Below are 26008 nucleotides of genomic sequence, written 5' to 3'. Positions count from 1 at the left end.
GTGGTTCAATATTAATATTATAAAGCCACGAGAATATTTTTGGTGCGCCAAAAAAAACAAAATAACGACTTATATAGTGATGGCCGATTTCAAAACACTGCTTCAGGAAGCTTCGGAGCGTTATGAATCTTTTGTGTTCGATTCAACGTGATTTGGATCGCGTGTCAAACCGCCAAACTGCTGAAATCACGTGACTTTGGCGCTCCTGACCAGCTGATTCGACACACTGATTCATAACGCTCCGAAGTGACTCTCATGTGAGGGAACCACATCCTAAAATTTAAATGGCAGCTATAGCCTATATTTCCATGTATAAAGATATTAATACTATGAAAAGGAATATAGTAATTGTGTCAAATATGTAGATTTCCAACAACAAATGATGTGCCGTATCCACATAAACTGTACAGCTTTATTATTGTATTAACACTTAACCCTATTTCTGTATATCTTCACTCTTAAACACTGAAATTATAGTCTGTTTTTATTTATTGGTGCACACTTTGTAAAGTTGTTGAGATCTCATCTAAACTTTAAAGAGGAGACAAATGTGAGCTTCCAGAGTCTCTAGCTGAGGAGAAACACATGAGCACAGTGTGTGATGTTACTGAGATCTCAGATATATTGTGAGACTGTTAGCGTTTTTGTCTCAGGAGATTCTTTAGTCTTCTCTAACTAGTGCTTATATCTTTCAGTATATACTGCAATATATGCATTGACCAATGTATGGCTATATACTGATACATATGAAATATTTAGAAATGAAGACAAAAATAGCATTACATACAATATTCATTTTTATTGCGCACATATATTGCACATACATGTTCCCATATAAATATGAATGTATGTACACACATTATTCTGTATATTTTCAAATATACCATTGAATCATTTAATATATATTGATCATTCATATATAGGGAAATATGTTTTCTTAGTGTAAGGGTAATTTTGACAGTAATAATAGAGACTGATGTGACGTTTTCATCAACTTACAGATTCATGTCAGTGAATGCGGCGTCACATGTCAAGTTTGTAGAGAAGAACTTTAGTAAGTGTATTTAAATTCTGATTATGGACGCCTCTGAAATGGAGTCAAACCAGAGATATTACCTGAGAAGTAACATATGCAATAAATCTGCTCTCATTCAAGGACGTGTATTTACTGCTTCACTGTTTATGACGTTATGAGTGATCCAGTCATTTATAGATCAAATCTCTCTACAGTCTGTTCTGATTCATCAACACAGTTTCACTGATGATCCAGAACCAAGCCTAAACCCAAACCCAGGATAGAGCGGTTGAGTGAATGTGGTCTGGACTGTGTGGATGAGGATCACTGTGTCTCCAGAGATGCTGTAGAAGGACAGAGTTCCTGCACTGTGATCCACATACACTCCTATTCTCCTGATGATGGGCTTTACAGGGAGTTCAGTCTGTATGTTATTGTGTCTGAATGAGTAACTGGAGCGAGAGCAGATCAAACTCCAGGACTGATCATTAGATCCAAACACACACTCATCACCCTTTCCCTTCCTGCTGATGCTCTTATATGACACTGATATAGACACATATTCTCCACTCCACTCAATCTCCCAGTAACAGCGTCGATCACACACACTCTCAAACAACACCTGAGGATACACATCAAATCTGTCTGGATGATCAGGATACGACTGAAGCTTTGGGTCAGTGTTAGTAATCACTGTGTTCCTCTCAGACAGACGGAGGTGTTCATTCACTGTGTTCAGATCCAGAGTGAGCTGATGGGAATCTGATGGAGATAAAACACATCACAATCAGGAATTATCAATCTGTCCAATCTTTTAATCTACACTGTAAAAATTATTTCTGCTGCTTGTCAAATGAACTTAATTAAAATGAGTTAAAACCACACAATTACTGAACATTCTGTCCTAATTTTATTGCGTAAAATCCACTTAAATATGTAAAACTGAAGTTTACTTCATCCATTTATGTTGAATGATCTGAAACTGGGCAGTGGATTATTAGTTCCCAGCATGCTTTGCAATCGTCTGGATCTGGGGCGTATTACAGAAACTTTCTATCTTAAGTCTTAAGATCTGACAAGTTAATTTAGGATTTTTCACAAATTTGTCTTACAGAAGCAAATCTTAACTTGAAATCTGATTCTTATCCTATCTCACACAACCTCATCTGTAGTTCGGAAATCTTAAAGAGCTCCATCAGTTCGGTAATCAACTCTCAGGCCTGTTACCAAGCAACCAATGACGCGCGAGTAAACGCTCAAGATTAAAATAGAGAATCAAAACAGGTGTGCTTTTAATGAAGTGCTGCAGAAAGAGAAGTTTTGATGAGCCTGATAGTAGAGACAGCCTTTTTCCTTTTTTAATCCAGAAATGAAATATGGAAAATGTGGTTTCTTTGTTTTTTATTTTAACACTAATGAATAGAATTAGCAGATACAAGCCAATTTTCTTTTTGCAAAAGTATTATTTTGTGAAAAATAATGTAAATAATATACAACTTGTTATTTAATATGTAAAAATACTACATTTAATTTCCAGTGTTTTGAGTCATACACACAGACGCTAATAGCGCCCTCTAGTGCCTTTTCCTCTGGCGTCAGCCTGCCTAAATGACATTGATTAATTTTCATTCGTTAAATTAATATTTATTATTACATTTACGTATTTATTATTTTTATTTACTTACAAATATTTATTTATATTACATAATATAACATTATTATTACATTTATATTTTAACTTAAACATTACATTTCTAAACCTTATAGCCTCTTGTTTAGCACTCTAACATCATCAAGTTCCCGCTTGTGGTCTCAATCCCGTCATTTTGCTTTTTACTCTGTTTTATATGAATAAAGGCCAAAACGACATATAAATTACTGTGACTTTTTCGTCTGGCTCTGTGTTTTATATTGTTTTATTGAAAAATTGTTTGGGATTAGGAGTCACTTTAAAGCTATGCTGTTCAAATTGAAAATATACCAACATTTGTTATGATGACAAAATTATACCCCAATGTGTAATTTTCATGAAGACAAAATTCCCATGCCCTTTGCCTCAGTGGAGGTTTGACATGAAATATTTCTCAATTCTCACTGAAAGCAATGCGTCACGGCCGTGTCGCTGGGACATTAACACTTTACGTGGCTTAATCCTACTAAAACAATAACAAGGGAAGAAACTATTTTCTCGCACATTTTCTTGTCATCAACAGCATCTAATGCTAAGACAACGGCAACAGAAACAAAGTGGAAGGACAATATTTTTATGTTAAGTGTTTATAACGGTTTTCTATAACGCTAAACGTTGAAAGCGTGTTGCCTTCATATTCGGCCTGACCTGCTTGGTCATATCTTTATTGGTTATTTAATATCAGTGTCTTAATGCATTAAGCGTTTTCTTCATAACTGTTTTATTTTCAAGGAAAATGCTTAGCGTTTTAATTGTGTTCATAGTGGGTTGCTTAAAAGTAGTGAATTTGCTCCTCCAATATCACTATCGCTGGACGAAGCGGGACATACTGGTTTGCCGCCAGTATAGCATCTCTTGGACATGCTGCAGTATCGGACCCCTCGTGAGTGAGAATGGGGTGGAAAAGTCAATTATTATCATGTTTCAGAGACATGGCTCTCGAAAGTGTGGGAGAAACAACAATTTTACAAAAGAAAACTTGTAAATTGACATTTCTTCGACTTTAATCTGTCCTTTTTTAATTTTGGTTTATAATGATGCAAAACGTATAAACAAAAAAATGAAAATAAGTCAATATTTATTTTGTGCACATGAAATGTGTATTCGGTTTTAATTTAAATTGTGGTATTTACCATAGCATTTAAAAATACAACAACCGTTCGTTTTTTGTTTTTCTTGACGTGGTTAAAAAACGAAAAAGGAATGGACGCAAAAGTACACAGACCGCATATAAATTAGGGTGTCTTCCGTGGTCCATGTACTTTTGCATCCATTATTCCTTTTTCGTTTTTTTTAACCACATCAAGAAAGACAAAAAACGAACGGTTGTTGTATAACATATGGTATAAAATATATGGTTCTACCATATAAAATATGGTAGAACCATCACATCTACCACTAAAGATCGCTTTATAAATAATCTTCCTGATCAGTTTCATCGCCTTAGCATACCAGACAGCTTAGAAGACCTCGATGTTGCAACAGAAACTATTGCCTCTGTCTTTTCCAGCACATTAGACTCAGTTGCTCCTTTGCGTTTAAAAAAGATTAAGGAAATTAATCCAACGCCATGGTACAATGAGCACACTCGGGCCCTAAAAACAGCAGCCAGAAAAATGGAGCGCAGCTGGAAGAAAACAAAACTAGAAGTATTTTGCATTTCGTGGAGCGAGAGAATGATTGAGTACAGAAAGGCCTTAAAAACTGCTAGATCTGCCTATTTTTCAAAACTTTTAGAAGAAAATAAACACAACCCTAGGTATTTATTTGATACAGTGGCTAAATTAACAAGAAATAAAGCTTCTACTTCTGATGTTTCCAAAGAGCATAGCAGTAATGACTTTATGAACTTCTTTACTTGCAAGATTGATAATATTCGAGAAAAAATTATAACCATGCAACTGTCTACTACAGTATTGTGCATTGTAGTGTCCCCGGGGAAAAATTCAATTCATTTACTGCTTTAGGAGAGGAAGAATTATCTAAACTTGTTAAATCATCAAAATCAACCACATGTATATACCGACTAAGCTATTGAAAGAGATGCTTCCAGAGGTCATAGATCCTCTTCTTAATATTGTTTTCATTGTAATTCATTTTTATCATTAGGATACATACCAAAAACTTTTAAGCTGGCTATTATTAAACCTCTTATTAAAAAAACACAACTTGATCCTAGAGAATTAGTCAATTACAGGCCTATCTCAAATCTCACTTTTCTGTCAAAAATACTAGAAAAGGCAGTTTCATCACAACTATGTTCCTTTTTAGAAAGAAATAGTATCTGTGAGGATTTCCAGTCAGGATTTAGACCGTACCATAGTACTGAGACTGCTCTCATTAGAGTTACTAATGATTTGCTCTTATCATCAGATCGTGGTTGTATTTCTCTATTAGTGTTACTGGATCTTAGTGCTGCATTTGACACTATCGATAACAACATTCTTTTAAATAGACTCGAAAACTATGTTGGCATTAGTGGAATTGCATTGTCATGGTTCAAATCATACTTATCTGACCGTTATTAGTTTGTAGTAGTAAACGAAGAGATGTCATATCAATCACAAGTTAAATATGGAGTAACCGCCTTCTTACCTTCAAATTAGGTAAAAAACGGGATTGACGTCGTGTCAGTTCTGTAAGTTAAATCGGGAAGGCGTAGGACATACAGCGTAAGCTTTTTAAAGAATACGGAAGGCGGTCTGGCGAAAGCTAGATATTTTACTTCATAACATTACACAAATGCATCGTTTCAATTCAGAAGGCCTTTATTAACTCCCCTGTGTTACGGAAGTACACAGTAAAATCTCCAGAGTTAAATCAACTCTACTCAGAGTACATTTGGTCCCTCTCTAAATAGTGTTAAAGTAACACTGAAGCAGAGTTAAAGTTAATGAGATAATTAAGCAATTAATAAGGCTGTGACTGAAGTCAGTTGTAGTTCTTGTGTTTCTCTTTTCTTCAGTGATTCTGCAGCAGGTGTTCATCACTAATGAACAACCATTATTTAATTAATTGCTTAATTATCTCATTAACTTTAACTCTGCTTCAGTGTTATTTTAACACTATTTAGAGAGGGACCATATGTACTCTGAGCAGAGTTGATTTAACTCTGGAGATTTTGCTGTGTACACTCAGGAGAACAGATAAAGTGGTATTTGGTATTTATTAACAACAGCAGAGTATAAACAACGATTCAGGTAAACTGGATGATGATCCTTCAGATGTAATGATGAAGATACTGAAACCTATTTTTCAAAACTTTTAGAAGAAAATAAACACAACCCAAGGTATTTATTTGATACAGTGGCTAAATTAACAAGAAATAAAGCTTCAACTTCTGATGTTTCCAAAGAGCACAGCAGTAATGACTTTATGAACTTCTTTACTTGCAAGATTGATAATATTAGAGAAAAAATTATAACCATGTAACCGTCTACTACAGTATTGTGTCAGACAGTGCATTGTAGTGTCCCTAAAGAAAAATTCAATTCATTTACTGCTTTAGGAGAGGAAGAATTGTCTAAACTTGTTAAATCATCAAAATCATCCACATGTATGTTAGACCCTATACTGACTAAGCTATTGAAAGAGATGCTTCCAGAGGTCATAGATCCTCTTCTTAATATTGTTAATTCATCTTTATCACTAGGATACGTACCAAAAACCTTTAAGCTGGCTGTTATTAAACCTCTTATTAAAAAACCACAACTTGATCCTAGAGAATTAGTCAATTACAGGCCGATCTCAAATCTCACTTTTCTGTCAAAAATACTAGAAAAGGCAGTTTCATCACAACTATGTTCCTTTTTAGAAAGAAATAGTATCTGTGAAGATTTCCAGTCAGGATTTAGACCATACCATAGTACTGAGACTGCTCTCATTAGAGTTACTAATGATTTGCTCTTATCATCAGATCGTGGTTGTATCTCTCTATTAGTGTTACTGGATCTTAGTGCTGCATTTGACACTATCGATCACAATATTCTTCTAAACAGACTCGAAAATTATGTTGGCATTAGTGGAATTGCATTGTCATGGTTCAAATCATACTTATCTGACCGTTATCAGTTTGTAGTAGTAAACGATGAGATGTCATATCAATCACAAGTTAAATATGGAGTACCGCAAGGCTCAGTACTAGGACCGTTGCTTTTTACTCTGTACATGCTACCCTTGGGAGATATCATTAGGAAGCATGGCGTTAGTTTTCATTGTTACGCTGATGATACTCAGCTCTATATTTCTTCGCGCCCTGACGAAAATCACCAATTCGCTAAATTAACAGAATGTATAGCTGATATGAAAAACTGGATGACCAGTAATTTCCTACTACTAAATTCAGGAAAAACAGAGATTCTAATTTTTGGACCGAAAACTTCTTCACGCAATAATCTAGAATACTGTCTAACACTTGATGGCTGCTCTGTTAAGTCTTCGTCGTCAGCTAGGAACCTGGGTGTGCTCTTTGATACCAATCTTTCATTTGAAGGCCATGTTACTAGCATCTGTAAAACTGCATTCTTCCATCTGAAAAATATATCTAAACTACGACATATGCTCTCAATGAAAAATGCAGAACAGTTAGTTCATGCGTTTATGACCTCAAGGCTAGACTACTGTAACGCTCTACTGGGTGGTTGTTCTGCTCGCTTGATAAATAAACTACAGCTCGTACAAAATGCAGCAGCTAGAGTTCTTACTAGAACTAGGAAGTATGACCATATTAGCCCAGTTCTGTCATCACTGCATTGGCTTCCTGTTAAACATCGTATAGATTTTAAAATCTTGCTAATTACTTACAAAGCACTAAATGGTTTAGCTCCCCAGTACCTAAGTGAGCTCTTAATACATTATAGTCCTTCACGTTTATTGCGATCTCAGAATTCAGGCCAGCTGATAATACCTAGAATATCAAAATCAACTGCAGGCGGTAGATCCTTCTCCTATTTGGCACCTGAACTCTGGAACAATCTTCCTAGCATTGTTCGGGATGCAGACACACTCTGTCAGTTTAAATCTAGACTAAAAACACATCTCTTTAACCTGGCATACACATAACACATTATCAATTTATATTTTCAAATCCATTAAAGGATTATTAGGCTGCATAAATTAGGTCAGCCGGAACCGGGAACACTTCCTATAACACCAGATGTACTCGTTACATCAGAAAAAGAATGGCATCTACGCTAATATTAGTCTTTCTGTTTATCCCGAGGTTTACCGTAGTCAACCGGATCTGGGCCGTATCCAGCTGAGACCAAGGACCTGCGCCTTGACACAACCACAATGCAGCCCTGAAGTATCAGCAGAGATCGAGTCAACTAGATCATCCATTGTGAAGACATCATCAACATGACAGCCAGTAGCACAGTTCCTCAACAAACCATCCATACCGGCGTGATGAATACGATCCTCAAATGGATGGAACTGAAATAAATACTTTGATTGTTGCGATCCTATCAGACTTATGATAGCAACCTGATTGTAACAAAGCACTGTTCGCCAGAGGAGGACTGGTCCCCCGACTAAGCCTGGTTTCTCCCAAGGTTTTTTTTTCTCCATTTTAACACCTATTTGCCACTTGTTTGCCACCTGATGTCACCTGATGGAGTTTGGGTTCCTTGCCGCTGTCGCCTTTGGCTTGCTTAGTTGGGGACACTTGACATTTGACTTGACATTTGATATTCAATAGTATTCTTGACATTTATTCAACAGTGCTTCTGATCTGCCTGCATTGACACTATTATTTAAGAGCTGCTGTGCAGCCAAATTATGTACCACTTATCAATGTAAAGCTGCTTTGACACAATCTGCATTGTAAAAAGCGCTATATAAATAAAGGTGACTTGACTTGACTTGATAAGATCCAGAGAGTAAATGTTGAAATTAAGTGTTATTTTATGTTTTTGAGGGCTGAAGGAAAGACCTGTTAGTATTTAATGTTTAGTTATGAAAAGAGAGAAAGAGTGAGAGTGAGTGAGTGTGTTCTTGTATACACAAATGTGTATAATGACATGTTTTACAACTTAATGTGTGTAAACTTACATTTGCGGAGTCCTGCTCTAATCATGATCTCTCCTCCATGATCCACTCTAGAAAACACACACAGTTCACACACAGACACAAGTAAGCTTTTTAGATTTCTGAGGTAATTTCTGAATGTTATATTAAAATTAATCAAAATAGTAATGAATATATTATGTGGCATCACATGAAAATTTCCTAACACAAGTATATACTTTGCACTTGGGAAAACCCTTGTTTGTTGTTTGCTTCTCACTTTAAATGCTGGAACAAAAAACATCCAGGCCACAGCATCTGAAGTGGAAATGCAAGAGACTATGATGATGGAAAGAGGGGAAGATCCAGAAGTTCAGAGATCATGCAGAGATTTACTGATGTATCCAAGAGTATTGATTTAGACCATAAATCAATCGGATACTCTCGGATACATCAGTAGAACTCTGCATGATTCTCTGAAATTCTGGATCTTCCTCTCTCCCCTCTATCTTCATCTAAGGCTGTGGCTGAGGTCAGTTGTATTTCTCTTTCCTTCAGTGGTTCTGCTTGTTAACACCAGGTGTTCATCATTAATGCTCAAATTATCAATAAATCTCATTAACCTTAACTCTGCTTCAGTGTTATTTTAACACTATTTAGGGTATGTTTACACAACAACAATGTACTAAAAACAGAAAAGTATTTTCTTTGTACAGATGACAACATTATCAAAACTATCTGTTCACACAGATCCACAAAAAGTGACTAAAAACGCTGTATTACGCATACCAGGTGATGACACTTTGGCTACGTTCACACTGCAGGGCTTAATGCTCAATTCCGATTTTTTGAAAAAATTAGATTTTTTTGCAAGGCCGTTCACATTTTCAATTAAATGCGACCTTTTGTGATCTCCTGTGTGAACGTGAAATGACCTAGAAGTGACCCGCATGCGCAGAAGAGTACGCAACGGTCAACGACGTCACTCGTTGTTTGCGGAAGTAGCTAACGTTAAACATGGATGTCAACAACAGTGTAGTCAACAGCGGAGCTCTTTTTGCAATATTAAAGTTATTTTCCCAACGGAGCCAGCACAATCACAATCGTCCGCCATGGTTGTTGTTTATCTTCTCGTTCCCGCCTACTTCAACGCACAATTATGACGTTTGTAGCGTATCAATGACGTACGGGTCGGATACATGTGGCCTGGCTGTTCAGACGGAGGTCGCATTTCAAAAGATCGGATACGTATCGGATTCAGGACCACATACCCAAGTGGCCTGGGTCACATTTGAAAAGATCGGATCTGTGTCGTTCAGACTGTCATGAAAAGATCAGATACAGGTCGCATAGGGGCAAAAAAATCGGAATTGGGTCGTTTCAGCCTGCAGTGTGAACGTAGCCTTTGTATGTGTCTGCGCATACGCATTCTTTTAAAGAGGACTTGCGCCAAACACGCATGCCTTTCCACCTCATTTGTACAGTTTACTGCACTTTTATATTCTTCTCATTATTTACCATAGCGGCTAATAAATCAGAAGTCTCACACATTCACAGAAAACATGTTAAAAAAAGGTGGATATCGCCGGCGATACCTCAGACCTCAGAGTGTTAACCACGACAGCCCTAGAAGAAAGTGTGAACTTTGCATAGAAAATAAAACAATTTGTGGTAAAATTATGGAAATAGTTTGTAATGTTTATCCTGTTGTTTGTTAGATTATTTGCTTGGCCAGTTTCTTTGTGCGTTTTTGGTTGTTTTGTTGTAGGCTGTAATGAACTTTGATATTAATTTTTTTCAATGTTTTTGCAAAGTGATATTGAACTGTAAAAGCAGTCAAGACCTGCTTAGTAAAACTTTAACTGTCCATTTACTGGAAAATAATTGCACACCTTAGAACATTCGTCAACCAATTGGATTCAAGCAATTAATATCTTTGTAGTATAACTAATGCTAAGCTTGTTACAAAACTCCTTCAGCTCAACATACTTGAGTTTGTCCAGTCTGTAGTTTGGATGGTTGAGTTTATCAGAGAGCATCTTGACTCCTGAATCTCCTGGGTGATTATAGCTCAGATCCAGCTCTCTCAGGTGTGAGGGGTTTGAACTCAGAGCTGAAGACACATAACCACAGCCTTCCTCTGTCACCATACAGCCCGACAGCCTACAAACAAATAGTTTACGTGATTTATTCAATTTTTTTTAATTATTGAACATTAACAAAGTCCTTTTTAGAGGAAATGTGTGCATATTTCAGATCAAATGTGCATGATTATCTTTGGCTAATGTTATGAATAGTAGCTACGCTAATTATTTTACATTTTTACATATCTACGTCATCTCCAGTTTCGATTCAGCCTCTTATGAAGACTTCAGATGCCTCAACACCTCCTGCAAGGACTTCAGATGATGCCAGCTTTGAACCAATGAAAAGTTTTTCTATATATCCTAATAATTTGTTAACATGTTACATTGTTTAAATTAATAGATTGTTAGCTAACTGCATGATTTGTATATGTATATGAAATTACATAACTTGCACAGTCACCTCTGATAACAAATCACTCTAAATTGTAATGTTGACATTTTCTGTAAAGCTGCTTTGAAACGATGTATTGCGAAAAACGCTATACAAATAAATGTGTATTGAATTGAATTGAATATTAAAATAAATAAAAAACTATTTACAAATAATTCAAATACAGTGAATTATAGTTGCTAATATATTCTATCTTCATTTCTCTTAAAACTTTACATTTAAAATAGCCAAAACTTTTATTTTAGGAGCTAATAACAAACCAATAAATGAAAAACACCAGTGACACACCTTAATGCTCCACAATTTTTAAATTTTTTTTTTAATTTAAAAAAAAAAAAATGTATAAAAAAGTTTTATAAATGAAAGCTCTAGCGTAAGTTCTGCCGGGAAGACTCTAATGTTATGTCATCCATTAGATCAGATCTAACCAATCATTATCGAACACTTGGGTATAAAGCATCAGTACTTACACTTATCTGAGTTTGCAGATGCTGACGCCAATCTCCACCTCCATCCTCCCCACCATCACCAGGATGGTCCCTGTCCATACCCCCGTGGGGGTCGGCTACGCCCCTGCCTTAATTTCGGGCAGGATATGCTGAGCCTACAACCCTTTGGATGTGTGCTACGGATGGGGCCTACGCCAAAGAACTTTATCTTATTCTGTGGCTTACTGGTTGTTAATAAATTTCATTGTTATGTTATCTTGCCTCCCGAGTCTTTCTGAGAGAAATAGTTGCCATTACAAAATTGGAAAAAATTTTGGCGTATGTTGTTTTTTTTTATATCCATGATATGAGTGGCCCAAACTCACTTGCAGGAGTTTGCAACATTTTCTGTGAATTTAGCTGCTCCGAAATCCTGAAAATAGGATCATGAGCTTCTCATGTGTAAATGAATACAGTGCCTCACTTTCTCTGAAACATGCAACATTTCAGAATACATATTTATAGTCACTTAGGTTGGAAAATGCAGACATCATGAAACAAAAAATCACATTCCTGCAAATTTTGTCTCTTGTTCTGGCAATTCAATGAGAGCAGATGTCACATTTGGTGACAAAATTTAATGGTCATTTATTGTGATTTTATGGAAAACCATTTACCTCAATATCTGCAGTTGACAGTTTGGACTCTTAAGTCCATCAGTAAGAAGCTTTACTCCTGAATCCTGCAGGTCATTGTTACTCAGGTCCAGCTCTGCCAGGAACATGTTTGAGGATTGTAGAGCTGAAGACAAACTCTTACAGGAATGAGCGGTGAGATTACAGAACTGTAGCCTGTGTAGAGTACAAAACAAATAGCAGTATAAGTTTATCAGGTTTATAATCTGAAGCACAGATTAATAAATATCTTTGAATGTAATAATGTAGTTGAGGCAATCAAAAGATATATATATATTCAAATTATTATTGAATTTAAGAATTTAAAGCTCTAAATCAAAATCAAATAGCTTCAATAAAATGTTTCAATAATTCAACTCAGTATTGTGATAATCAGGAATACAGAATGATGTTAAAAACATGCAAAGCGCAGAATTTATTAACTACTGTATTTTTTAGACTCACAGACAGCAGCAAACAGCACATGAAACCCATCAATGGTAACAATCAATTAAAAGATTTATGCTGCAGTGCACGCTAGGTAACAGCATAGTACAAAACTCATTCATGGCTCCCAGCATGCAATGCATCACTATTAAGTTATGAACCTGAACTGTCTTACTATTTTTTCTGTCTTACTGCTTTTATATTTGCTGTTGTTTTTCTTGTTTTGTGATGTTGGTCTGTTGATTGTCACCAACACATGCTAAATTCATAAATGTGATTATGTTTTGAAAGTGGAGTAATTGTTGTCAGTGTTTCTTACTGAGCTGATCTGGATTCTTTAACCACAGGCAGCAGCTTCTGAAGAACCTTATCTGCTGTATGTTGTTTTCCAATAAACTGTTTTAGATTGAAAACTTCCATCTTCTGCTCTGTTGTCAGCAACACATAAACCAGAGCTGACCACTGTGAACAGGAGAGTTTGGTTTCTCCTATTTTTCCAGATCTCAGATAACATTGAATCTCCTGAATCAGTGAATCATCACCCAGTTCATTCAGACAGTGGAACAGATTGATGGATCTCTCTGAAGAGTGATTCTCCCCAATCTTCTTTTTGATGAACTGAACTGTTTCTTCTCTGTTGTATGAGCAGATTCCTGACTGTGTCAGTAGTTCTTGTAGGAGAATCTGATTGGACTCCAGTGAGAGACCCAGAAGGAAACGAAGGAAAAGTTCCAGGTGTCCATTCTTACTCTGTAAAGCCTCTTCCACAGCTCTATAATGCAGGCCAGACAATGGATTAAATGACACCCATGAAATGTCTTTCATGATATTTATACAGTTGTTTGTAATGGAGTGGTGCACACAAACAGCTGCTAGATGTTCCTGGATGCTCAGATGAACAAAGCAGAAGACTTTCTCCTGATACAAGACAAACTCTTCTCTGAAGATCTGAGTGCACAATCCTGAATACACTGATGCTTCTGTCACATCAATGCCACACTCTCTCAGGTCTTCCTCATAGAAGATCAGGTTGCCTTTCACAAGCTGCTGGAAAGCCAGTTTCCCCAGTTTGAGAATCATGTCTTTATCTTTCACTTTCTTCTCAAAGTCCTTCTCATGTTTGATGTTGGTCTGAATGATCAGGAAGTGTGTGTACATTTGAGTGAGCGTCTTGGGAATCTCTCTTCTCTCTGCTTCACTCAACATCTTCTCTAGAACAGTGGCAGAGATCCAGCAGAACACTGGGATATGGCACATGATGTGGAGGCTCCTTGATGACTTCAGGTGTGTGATGATTGTATTGGCCAGACTCTGATCACTGATTCTCTTCCTGAAGTATTCCTCCTTCTGTGGGTCATTGAAGCCTCGTACCTCTGTCACTCGATGGACACACTCAGAGGGGACGAGATCAGCTGCTCCTGGTCTGGAGGTGATCCAGATGACAGAAGAGGGAAGCAGATTCCCCACAATGAGGTTCGTCAGCAGCTCATCCACTGAGGCTGATTCAGTCACATCACACAACCTCATATCGCTCTGAAAATCCAGAGACAGACGACACTCATCCAGACCATCAAAGATGAACAACACTTTATATTCATGACTGGATATTTCCATTTCTTTTGTTTCAGGGAAAAAAACACGAAGAAGATCTGAAAGACTGAGTGTTTTGTCTTTCATCAAGTTGAGCTCTCTGAAAGGAAGTGGAAATATGAGCTGGACGTCCTGATTCTCTTTCCCTTCAGCCCAGTCCACAATGAACTTTTGCACAGAGACTGTTTTTCCAATGCCAGCAACTCCCTTTGTCAGCACAGTTCTGATGGGTTTGTCTTGTCCAGGTAAAGGTCTAAAGATGTCACTGCATTTGATTGGTGTGTCCTCTGTTGCTGCTCTCCTGGATTGTGTCTCAATTTGTCTCACCTCATGCTCATTATTGATCTCTCCACTCTCACTCTCTGTGATGTAGAGCTCTGTGTAGATCTCATTCAAGAGTGTTGGGTTTCCCTGCTTTGCTGTTCCTTCACACAGATACTGAAACTTCTTCCTCAGGTTTGATCTAAATGTGTTGAGGCTGTAGGCTTTATGGCTGTAAAATAAAAAAGTCCACATTATTACATGAGTTAATAAGCACAATGCCTGTTTCTGTATCATATATTCAAATTCAAATCTGTTATAGAAATGTTTTACTTGAGGCCAGTCCATGTATCTCCAATTTTGAAAAATACTCACTGATCTATAGTTCCGTCACTCTTCAGCTCTGGTTCTGATCTTTTCTGATGAACTGGTCTAAAACAGAGGGAGATTAAAGGCAAAATCCACTTTTACATGGTGGACATAAATGTGTGTTGGCAATGTGTGAACACAATCACTCTACAACGCTAATAATCCACTTAGTCCTTTTTTTAACCCCCATTAATCCAAAGCAGTCTCATTAGAATGTTTTGATACTCTGAACAGTTTGACGTCACACTGCTCAGGCCCCACTCACGGCCGCTCACTGACAGTCCTGCATTACCATAGTTTCTGCCCTCCACACCCTTTTCTCCCAACTCTAGCAGCTGTAGCGCCAACAATGTCTCGTAAGCAATCCTAGTGTTCTGTTTTTGGACGTAAGACTGAACATAAAACTCTTCATTATCTTGCAACATCTGAGCCACTGAGGATGCAGTGGATTCATTTTATTTTTATGGATAATGTGCACCAAAATCGACCTAAATTCATTTATTACTGCACAAGTAATTTCACTCCTGACTGCTTTGTAAACAAGGGGCAATACAAGGCAGGCTTTTCTAAAAAAAAATGGTACTCAAGGATAGATTTGTACCAACTGTTAGTGATCCACCAGAAGAAGTAAGTGTCACACAGTTTATTTTTTATGATTTTTGAGCAAATCGGCATTTCAGTCAATGTGCCTATTAGCCAGTTCCGCGGTTAAAGCTATTGTTGTCTTAGAGGCCATATGTCTGTTGTCTATTTTAAACTTAATCTTGTAGAAAATACATATTATAAAATGCAATACTATAATTATATTTGTATAGAAATGTTATACCTGAGGCCAGTCCATGTATCTTCACTCTTAAAAAGTATTGGATGACCCATAGACGCATCACTCCTCATAGACACACAGCTGGGCTCTGGTTCTGATCTCTTCTGATGAACTGGACTAAAACAGGGGAAGATTAATGTGAATACTTCAAATTACTGTATTCAACAACTTAATTATGTATTTATCATTAAAGAAATCATTTTAAAGTGTGTGTGTGTGTGTGTTACATTAAAAAAGTAAAGATAAACATACCTCCAAAATAGCAAAAGAACAATGGGATCTGTTGTACAAAATACTTAATAATATAAAATGGAAAATACCGTACTATAATCATGTTTGAATAGAAATGTTATACCTGAGGCCAGTCCATGTATCTTCACTCTTAAAAAGTATTGGATGACCCATAGACGCACCACTCTTCATAGACACACAGCTGGAGTCTGGTTCTGATCGCTTCTGATTAACTGGACTAAAACAGAAATCCTAATTACAATCATATTAACATGAGATCTAAATAATAATAATAATGTTTTAATCAAAAACACTCAAGGAGACTTATTGTTTTTAGATTTTTTTCTGTAGACATTAATTTCCTCTATAACATTAAAGGATATTTAATGTGTTAGTCAAAGTACCTGCATCCTGGAAAATAATCTTCATTGCTGGATGTTTGTTTGTCATCCATGATGGATCTGAACAGTTTAATCTCCACCACTGATCTAGACGGAAGTGACAAACAATCACAGAATCTGAAGTAATCAAACAGCCTTTATAACTCAGCTGGAGAAATAGATCACGATCACTTAAATACATAAGGTTAGTCACATGTAAACACAAATGCTCTGTAGACCTTTGAAGAATCACAGTTTCCAGAAACACACAAGAAACACTGTTCATTTACTTTAGGATGAAAAATATCATACATACCAATTCACAGAAGTCCTACAGCTTTTCCATCAAATAGCTACACATAGCCTAATTCCTGCCTAAACTTTTATAAACGACTCTATTACAGATTTAAAGATATTCTGTCTGGTAAATTATCAATTCTATCTGTTTAAAATGGCGAAACAGCTCTGAAGATTTACTTTTACTTTCATTTTTGACTAGAGTAGAGTGTCGTATCATGGATTGCCAGATCCTGAAAATATGTCAAGCACAAAACCAACTCAAAATCTGCCAAAACGAATGAAAACTAGCTCAGTTTCAATCTGTGGTTTTACCATGGAATGGGGATACTAACCAGATACTCGAACCAGGGAGCATGCTCGTGCAGCGACGGGTGTTAAGGTATTAACTGGGGATCATGTGGGGACATGGCGTGCGGGTATAGTTTTACCTGACTTTCCAGCAGATGTTGGACGGCGCCCGCCAGATTCGTCACAGGGAATTTCCGATGACATTCGTTTCTGTTGTAAGTGCATTAAAGTATATAAGTTTCTTTGTAACCCTTGTGTATATGCATTTTTTTTAAATTAATTAATTTGTTTATTAATTTGAACAGTAATATTTCTGTGGTTAAAACGAACGTCAAACATTTTTAGTATTGCTAAAGAAAGAGTTATAAAGCATACAGGGCACACCATAAATGTTTTTAAAAGTGATCAAGTGGGAAAAACAAGTTCGAATTAGCTACACAGACATATGATGCATGAATTATCCAGAATTTTTATTTAAAGGAATGCATAGTTAACAGGCGTTGAAGCAAAATCACAAAAAGCACTTAATACAGCATTACATAAAATGCATGTTTCAATTACAATGTTATGTCAGAAATGACTGTCAATGTCATTTCCATATGGAAGAATTATACAGTTCTTAGATAATAGAAGTCTGGTTAGTTAACATCATTCAGATATAATAATGATTACAATATAAGGATAATTTTGCAGTTTTGCATGTTGATTCAGAGGTGGTGTCATCTGAAGTCCTTGCAGGGCTTGTTGTCATCTAAAATCTTCACAAAAGCTGAATACAAATGTTAGTGAGGTTGGTACGCTGCTGTAGCAATTTCTTAAAATGTTATGTATTTAGCCCTATTTGTTTCTTCTGTTGTTATATTTTTTATCAACACACATTACATATTGTGTATCTGCATCCACTAATCTTCCATCCATACTGACTAGTGCTGGCTATTTGACAATTGACATAATTATTTTGAGCAATAGGATTATATAAAATATATAATATCAAATTAAATTATATAAGTGGCAAATTACAAAATAAACATTAATCAATTAATACTTTTTCACTTAAGTACATTAAAAATCAAGTACTTTTGTACTTTCACTCAAGTAAAATTGAAAAGGAGCATTAAATACTTTCACTTAAGTAATATTTTATAATATGTATATGTACTTTTACTCAAGTACTTGATTTGTGTACTTTGTCCACCACTGAGAATTAGCCATATATGTAACAGTTCATCATCACAGTATAACATGTCCTGCTTATGTAAGTCATGAAAAACTTGTGGTTGATTGGTTGTCTCAGGACTTTCATACAAAAGGCAGTATGAAAACTGAAAAAAAAAAAAAAATATTTCAGCATGGTTTTTAATTTTTAATTGTTCACACTTGTTAAAAACTTTGTCACCTTAAAAGTGAAAACATTTCATATAGCTCATACCATTTGCAGAGGTGTAGATTACCTGAAAACCATACTTGAGTAAAAGTACTGATACCTTACATCGAAAATGATTCCATTACAAGTTACAAGTCACCAATTCCAATACAACTTGAGTAAAAGTCTTAAAGCCTTGGTTACGCCAGCACAATCCACAAATTTCCTGAGCAGACAACCAGATAACTCGCTGGTCGGATTACTGTCGTCAGACCTGTCTCCAGTCTCCACCGTGCCAAAGCCCAACTAAACCCACTTCACCCACTGATAAACTACCCACTGAATATCACAATCTCACCGAGGCCTTCACCAAGACCCGAGCCGTCCAACTACCACCACACCGCACCAGCGACTGTGCCATCGACCTCATTCCAGGTTCCACACCTCCCAAGGGTCGCATCTTTCCTTTCTCTCAACCAGAATCAGAGGCTATGAAAAGTTACATCGAGGAGGAACTAGCCCAGGGTTTTATACAACCATTGACTTATCCTGCATCAGACCGCAGAGCAGATCTGTAACTACGTATTCCGCTTCTATGGTCTTCCCGAGGATATTGTCTCCGACAGAGGTCCCCAATTCACTTCACGTCTCTGGTCAGCCTTCTTCCAGAAGCTTAACGTTAATGTCAGTCTGACGTCCGGCTATCACCCTCAGGCCAATGGTCAGGTGGAGAGGCTGAACCAAGAGCTCATCCGCTATCTCCGCTCCAACTGCCACCAGAACCAGTCCGACTGGAGTCGGTATCTGTTCTGGGTCGAATACGCCCAGAACTCGTTTCAAAAGCCAGCCACTGGATTCATGCCCTTCAAATGTATCCTGGGTTACCAACCTCCTCTGTTCCCATGGTCTGGTGAACCCACCGATCTCCCAGCTGTGGATCAATGGCTACGATGGAGTGAGGAGGTCTGGAACGGGGCTCACGTGCACCTGCAAAGGGCAGTACGGCGTCTGAAGGAACAAGCTGATTGCATCCGCTGGCCGCATCCTGATTACCGCCCGGATCAATGGGTCTGGTTGTCCACCAGGGATCTCCGTCTTCGACTCCCCTGTAAAAAAGCTCAGTCCCAGGTACGTGGGTCCATTCAAAATCACCCGTCAAATAACTCCAGTTTCTTACCGTCTGGCTTTGCCTCCAGAATACCGTATCTCACCCACTTTCCATGTCTCTCTGCTTAAACCCACAGGTGGTCCGAGAGGAGAGGAGAACCTAGAGGAGACCAGTGACCAGAGATCTCCTCCCCTCATCGTGGAAGGCGAGGAGGCATATCAAGTTCAGGAACTCTTGGATTCCAGACGCCGGGGCAGACTCTTACAATACCTAGTCGACTGGGAGGAGTTTGGCCCGGAGGAACGGTCCTGGGTCAATGCTGACGACATCCTGGACCCAAGTCTCATCACAGAGTTCCATAGGACCCATCCGGAGCGTCCGGCCCCTCGCCCTCGTGGAAGACTCTGGCGTCGTCCGCCTCCTCGCTTCAGGAGCCGCTTGCTCTGTCACAAACTCGGTCTCTGTGGCTCCCTCCGATCGCCACCTGAGGGCACACTCACCCGAGTACTAACTGTTCCTGGACTACATTTCCCATACCCCGTATCTGGACTGATTACACACACACCTGATCCATATTCCCCAGACTATAAAAGACCCTCATGCCCCACAGTGCTTTGCGAAGTCTTGTTTTGCCCAGGCTTGACATTTATGAGTGTTTATCCCTGTGTATTGTTTCCCCGTGTTTGACCTTGGACTGCCTTATACCTTTGTTTGCTGTCTGCTGCCTGCCCTGTGAAATCTCTGCCATGTTTTCTGGATTACCCTGTCTTGTCTGCCGCCTGCCCTGATTGTTTGCCTGGTATTGATACTGATTACATATTGCCTCTGACACTGCTATTGCTGGTATTTGACCCCTGCCTGTACGATAACGAATATTTAATAAAGCTGCAAATGGATCTCCCAGAGTCTGCCGCCTCGTTACAGTGTGATTGCATTACTCATCACAAATGTACTGGAGTAAAAAGTACATTTATTTGTTCAAAAATGTAGTCAAGTAGAGTAACAGTTGCTAATATCTTTGATATTCAGTACAACTACAAAGTAGCCAAAAAGATACTTAAGTACAGTAACTAATTACATTTACTCAAATACTTTACACCTCTGACCATTTGTGGGAAAAACCCCTCCTGTGTTCCTTCACTCATATTTAAGAGTTTGGCTTTGTATCCTGCACTGCTCATCACATGTTTTCTCCTGTCAGGAACACAAGTAGTCTGGTGAGAGAACAGTATGTAGAATGTAAAAAGAAAAGCACAAAGTCATGAAGACAAAGAGTTCTTCAATGTAAAAATGTCCAATGAAAGACTCACTGATCACAATTAAATTCAAGCACCTAACTGAACATAATGTACAATACTGACACACTATTACTATAAGCATTAAAATTCAGTTAATTTAATTGATTATATGATTCTATTATTTGAAACTATGTGTTTTTATAATTCCTATGCCTATGCAAAAAGTTTATTTCCGATCAGACATAAATCCAGAAGTAAACATAGACGCTTTATGTCCAGGGAAGAGAGGCATCAGAACTGGATTTAGCCTACAAGAGATCTCTGATAATAAAATCAGCAGAGTAAAATCACTTAGAACAAACTCAAGCCAATGTATCTTTGTTTCTTTTCATACAGTATATTGCCAAAAGTGCACATGAACTTTAATGACATCCCATTCTTAATCCGTAGGGTTTAATATGGAGTTAGTCCACCCTTAACAGCTATAACAGCTTCAATTCTGCTGGGAAGGCTTTCCACAAGGTTTAGTGTGTTTATGGGAATTTTTGACCATTCTTCTAGAGGCGCATTTGTGAGGTCAGGCAGTGATGTTAGTGAGAAGGCCTGGCTCACAGTCTCCGCTCTAATTCATCCCAAAGGTGTTCTGTTGGGTTGAGGTCAGGACTCTGCGCAGGCCAGTCAAGTTCCTCCACACACCAAACTCGCTCATCCATGTCTTTATGGACCTTGCTTTGTGCACTGGTGCGCAGTCATGTGGGAACAGGAAGGGGCCATCCCCAAACTGTTCCCACAAAGTTGGGAGTGTGAAATGGTCCCAAATGTCTTGGTATGCTGAAGCAGTAAGAGTTCCTTTCACTGGAACTAAGGGTTCAAGCCCAACCCCTGAAAAACAACCCCACACCATAATCCCCCTCCACCAAACTTTACACTTGCCACAATGCAGTCAGGCAAGTACTGTTCTCCTGGCAACTGCCAAACCCAGACTCGTCCATCGTCCACTGCTCTAGAGTCCAGTGGCGGCGTGCTTTACACCACTGCATCCAACGCTTTGCATTGCTCTTGGTGATGTAAGGCTTGGATGCAGCTGCTCGGCCATGGAAACCCATTCCATGAAGCTCTCTACGCTGTTCTTGAGCTAATCTGAAGGTCATACAAAGTTTGGAGGTCTGTAGCTATTGACTCTGCAGAAAGTTGTCGACTTCTGTGCACTGTGCGCCTCAGCATGTGCTGACTCCGCTCTGTGATTTTACATGGCCTACCACTTCATGGCTGAGTTGCTGTTGTTCCCAATTGCTTCCACTTTGTTATGATGCCACTAACAGTTGACCGTGGAATATTTAGTAGTGAGAAAATTTCACGAATGGACTTATTGCACAGGTGGCAATTTCTCACGGTACCACGCTTGAATTCGCTGAGCTCTTGAGAGCGACCCATTCTTTCACAAATGTTTGTAGAAGCAGTCTGCATGCCTAGGTTCTTGATTTTATACTGTGGCCATGGAAGTGATTGGAAAACCTGAATTCAATGATTTGGAGGAGTGTCCCAATACTTTTGGCAATATAGTGTATATACATAATCACTCAGAAAATAAATAATTTGATTATGAACAATAGTAAACTACAGATCAATTAACAAAACTTGTTAATAAAAAAACATAAAGGACTTTGCAATTTATGTTTGCTTTAGGTACAAATTTTAACTTAATCTGTCTGTCGTAATTTGTGATTAGAACACATGACAGCACACTACAGATACAATATGATATACTAATGCTGAAAAATCGGTCCATCTATGTTTTGATCATTTCATTTCCCTTTGCAATGGAATAACTAGAAATTAAATTAGGGATTGTTTTTTCATTTAATTTACCAAACGGCAAATGAGATTTTGGCTTGATTTCTCATTTTTTGTTTGTGGTTTACGAATCGCTTTATGGCTTCAATATTCCATAACCCTTTAAACCTATCCATACCACCAATCTAAACCTTACCCTTATCCCACCTCAATAGCAGCAAAATTCAATTTCAATTCAATTCAATTCAAAGTGTTTATTGTCATATGCACAGACAGAAAGCTTGTTTCCCTGCACAATGAAATTCTTACTTTACCGTCCACAATAAAGCCGTATAGTAAGAAAAAATAAATAAAAAAAATAAAAAAAATAAGAGCAATAAAAAAAAAAAAATAAAAAAAAAAAAAAGGTAGTGCAATTCTGAATAAAAACATAAAGTGAGGTAGTGCAGTTCTATGAATCAATGTAAACAGTTGTGTCCATGATTACAAACTCTTATCAGCTGTTTAGGAGTCTGATGGCAGAGGGAAAGAAAGAGTTCTTCAGTCTTGAAGTCCTGCATTTCACACTTCTGTACCTCCGTCCTGAGGGTAGAAGTGTGAACAATCCGTGCTGAGGGTGGGAGGGGTCTTTGAGGATGGAAGCAGCTCTCCTGTGGACTCTGTGGTGGTAGATGCTCTGCAGAGAGGGCAGTGGAGTCCTAGTGATCTTCTGCGCAGTCTTAACCACTCTCTGCAGGCGTTTACGGTCCATGACAGTAGTGTTGCCATACCACACAGTGATGCAATTGGTCAGGACATTCTCGATGACGCAGCTGTAGAAGTTGCTGAGGATCTTAGGCGACATGCCAAACTTCCTCAGCCTCCTCAGAAAATACAGCCGCTGTTGGGCCTTTTTGACCAGCTGTGTGATGTGAGGTGTCCAACTAAGGTCCTCACTGATATGGACACCCAGGTATTTAAAGTTGCTCACCCTCTCCACTTCAAGCTCCCGGATGAACAGTGGCTGATGCGTTCTCCTCTCCTTTCTCATGTCCACTATCATCTCCTTCGTCTTGTCTGTATTGAGGGTGAGGTTATTGTCACCACACCATGACACCAGCCTCGCCACCTCCCTCCTGTAGGCTGCCTCGTCCCCACCAGTGATACATCCTATCACTGCGGTGTCGTCCGCGAACTTCAGGATAATGTTGTCCTTGTGGGAGGCGACACAGTCATAGGTGAACAGGGTGTAGAGGATGGGACTGAGTACACAACCCTGTGGAGTGCCAATGTTTGTGATGATACTGGCTGAAGTCCTATTGCCAATCCTGACAGACTGAGGCCTGCCAGTCAGGAAATCTAGGAGCCAGTCACAAAGGATGGGGTGCAGACCAAGTGTGGACAGTTTGTGGATGAGTTTATGGGGGATGACCGTATTGAAGGCGGAGCTGTAGTCGATGAAGAGTATCCTAAGGTATGAGTCTTTATTTTCCAGGTGAGAGAGGGAATAGTGAATGGCAGCAGCAATGGCATCTGAAGTGGACCTGTTGGACCGGTAGGCATACTGCAAGGGGTCAAGAGTGTCTGGTATGCTGCTCTGAATATGAGCCAGCACCACTCTCTCGAAACACTTCATGATGATTGGAGTGAGTGCCACTGGCCTGTAGTCGTTCAGGCAGGTGGGTGGGCTCTTCTTAGGCAGGGGGATGATGGTCGTAGTCTTAAAGCAAGAAGGAACGGTGCACTGGCTGAGAGAGAGATTGAAGATGGAGGTGAGAACATCAGCCAGCTCGTTGGCACATGCTCTGAGTGCCCGCCCAGGAATGTTGTCCGGTCCCGCTGCTTTGCGAGGGTTGATCTTCCTCAGGGCTTTGTGTACCTGGCCTGTTGAGATGGTTGGTGGGGTGGAGGGGGGTTGGGTGGTCCAGGTGTGTGTGAGCCTTCTCTCTGCAATGTAACTGGTGGCCTCAAAACGGGTGTAGAATGTGTTGAGGTCGTCCGGCAGGCTGTCTGTTGAGGAGATGTTGTTGCTGGTGGTCCTGTAGTCTGTGATGTGCTGAAGGCCTTGCCACATCCGCCCTGAGTCAGCAGTAGAATAGAAGCTGTCCAGCTTCTCTCTATACTGCCTCTTGGCCGCTGTTATGGCTTTTCTGAGTCCATACTTCGCAGCTTTGTATTCTGTCTCATTGCCTGCTCTGAATGCAAGGGAGCGAGCACGCAGCATGTGACGTACCTGACTGTTTATCCAGGGCTTCTGGTTAGGAAACTTCCTGATTTGTATAGTGGGTACGATGTTGTCGACACAAGTGCTGATGTACCCAGTCACATACTCAGCATAATCCTGTACACTGACAGAAGAGTCCTCCAGAGTGGCTGCAGCCTTAAACACATCCCAGTCTGTCAGAGCAAAACAGTCTTGCAGGATACTCTCAGTCTCTGGGGTCCAGAGTTTAACCTGTTTGGTGACAGGGAGTGTTTGTTTCAGTCTTGTCTGTAAGCAGGGTACAGAAACAAAGAGATGTGGTCTGAGTGTCCAAAATGAGGACGGGGTGCAGCCCTGTATGCACCACGTATGTTGCTGTAAACATGATCCAGAGTGTTCTTATCACGGGTGGGAATGTCCACATACTGGTGGTATTTGGGGAGTACAGTCCGTAAACTACACTGGTTAAAGTCGCCAGCAACAATGAAAACAGCGTCAGGATGTGCCGTTTCTAGCGCGCTGATGACATTGTGGAGTTTGCTGAGTGCTGCCGTGGAGTTAGCTCGCGGGGGGATGTAAACAGCGGCCAAAAACACAGCAGTGAATTCCCTCGGTAGATAATAAGGACGGCACTTCAGCAGTAAAAACTCCACATCTGGCGAACAGTGTTCCTCAACCGTCTGTATATCTCCACACCACGAGTTGTTGACAAACACACACACACCTCCCCCTTTAGCCTTACCGGACGCTGCAGTTCGGTCACTTCGGTGAACAGAGTGTGTCTGTAGCTGAATGACGTCCTCTGGGACCTTGTCTGAGAGCCAGGTCTCTGTGAAAATCAGAGCGCAGCACTCTCTGATTTCCCGTTGACTTGTAATCCTGGCTCGTAGCTCGTCCAGTTTGTTTTCCAGAGACCGCACATTCGCTAGCAGGAGGCTAGGTAGCGGTGGTCGGCTAGCGCGAGCTTTTAGCCTAGTATGGAGCCCTCCCCTCTTGCCTCGCTTGCGTCGCCGTCTCCGAGGCGCTCTTCTGGGTCAGCTAACTCACTCAAGCCCGGTGCTTCATGGTCCCCGGGGTGGTTTCGGTAGTGACTCTGGGAGCGAACAATGAATTGTAGCTCCGGCGGAATAAAACTAGTAAAATCAAAATGTCTTTGCGAGTTGGCAATGTCCAGTAGTGCCTGTCTGTTATATGTTAGCAGTGCATTGCATTTGTGCACTGCAGAAAAAACAAAAAACACACAAAAAAGAAGAAAAGTCCGGCATTTACGAGCAGAGCGAGCA

General features: G+C 39.3%; 1 protein-coding gene across 1 annotated transcript; it reads right to left on the bottom strand.

Annotated features, from left to right (window-relative positions):
• Window positions 1-1068: 1068 nt before the first annotated feature.
• On the bottom strand, window positions 1069-17106 carry LOC125256708 (NLR family CARD domain-containing protein 3-like). The gene is made up of 10 exons (XM_048172908.1): window positions 17085-17106; window positions 16477-16555; window positions 16197-16310; window positions 15845-15958; window positions 15025-15081; window positions 13118-14881; window positions 12355-12528; window positions 10701-10874; window positions 8757-8803; window positions 1069-1777 (listed from the first exon to the last, which is right to left on the bottom strand). Exons 2-10 carry the CDS (start codon window positions 16524-16526, stop codon window positions 1245-1247), a joined length of 3027 nt encoding a protein of 1008 aa, XP_048028865.1. The 5' UTR covers window positions 16527-16555; window positions 17085-17106; the 3' UTR covers window positions 1069-1244.
• Window positions 17107-26008: the final 8902 nt, after the last annotated feature.

The sequence above is a fragment of the Megalobrama amblycephala genome, linkage group LG21, assembly GCF_018812025.1.
Source record: "Megalobrama amblycephala isolate DHTTF-2021 linkage group LG21, ASM1881202v1, whole genome shotgun sequence".
Taxonomy (NCBI): Eukaryota; Metazoa; Chordata; class Actinopteri; order Cypriniformes; family Xenocyprididae; genus Megalobrama; species Megalobrama amblycephala.
The sequence above is the reverse complement of the archived record's forward strand: the minus strand, read 5'-3'. Positions and strand labels throughout refer to the sequence as shown.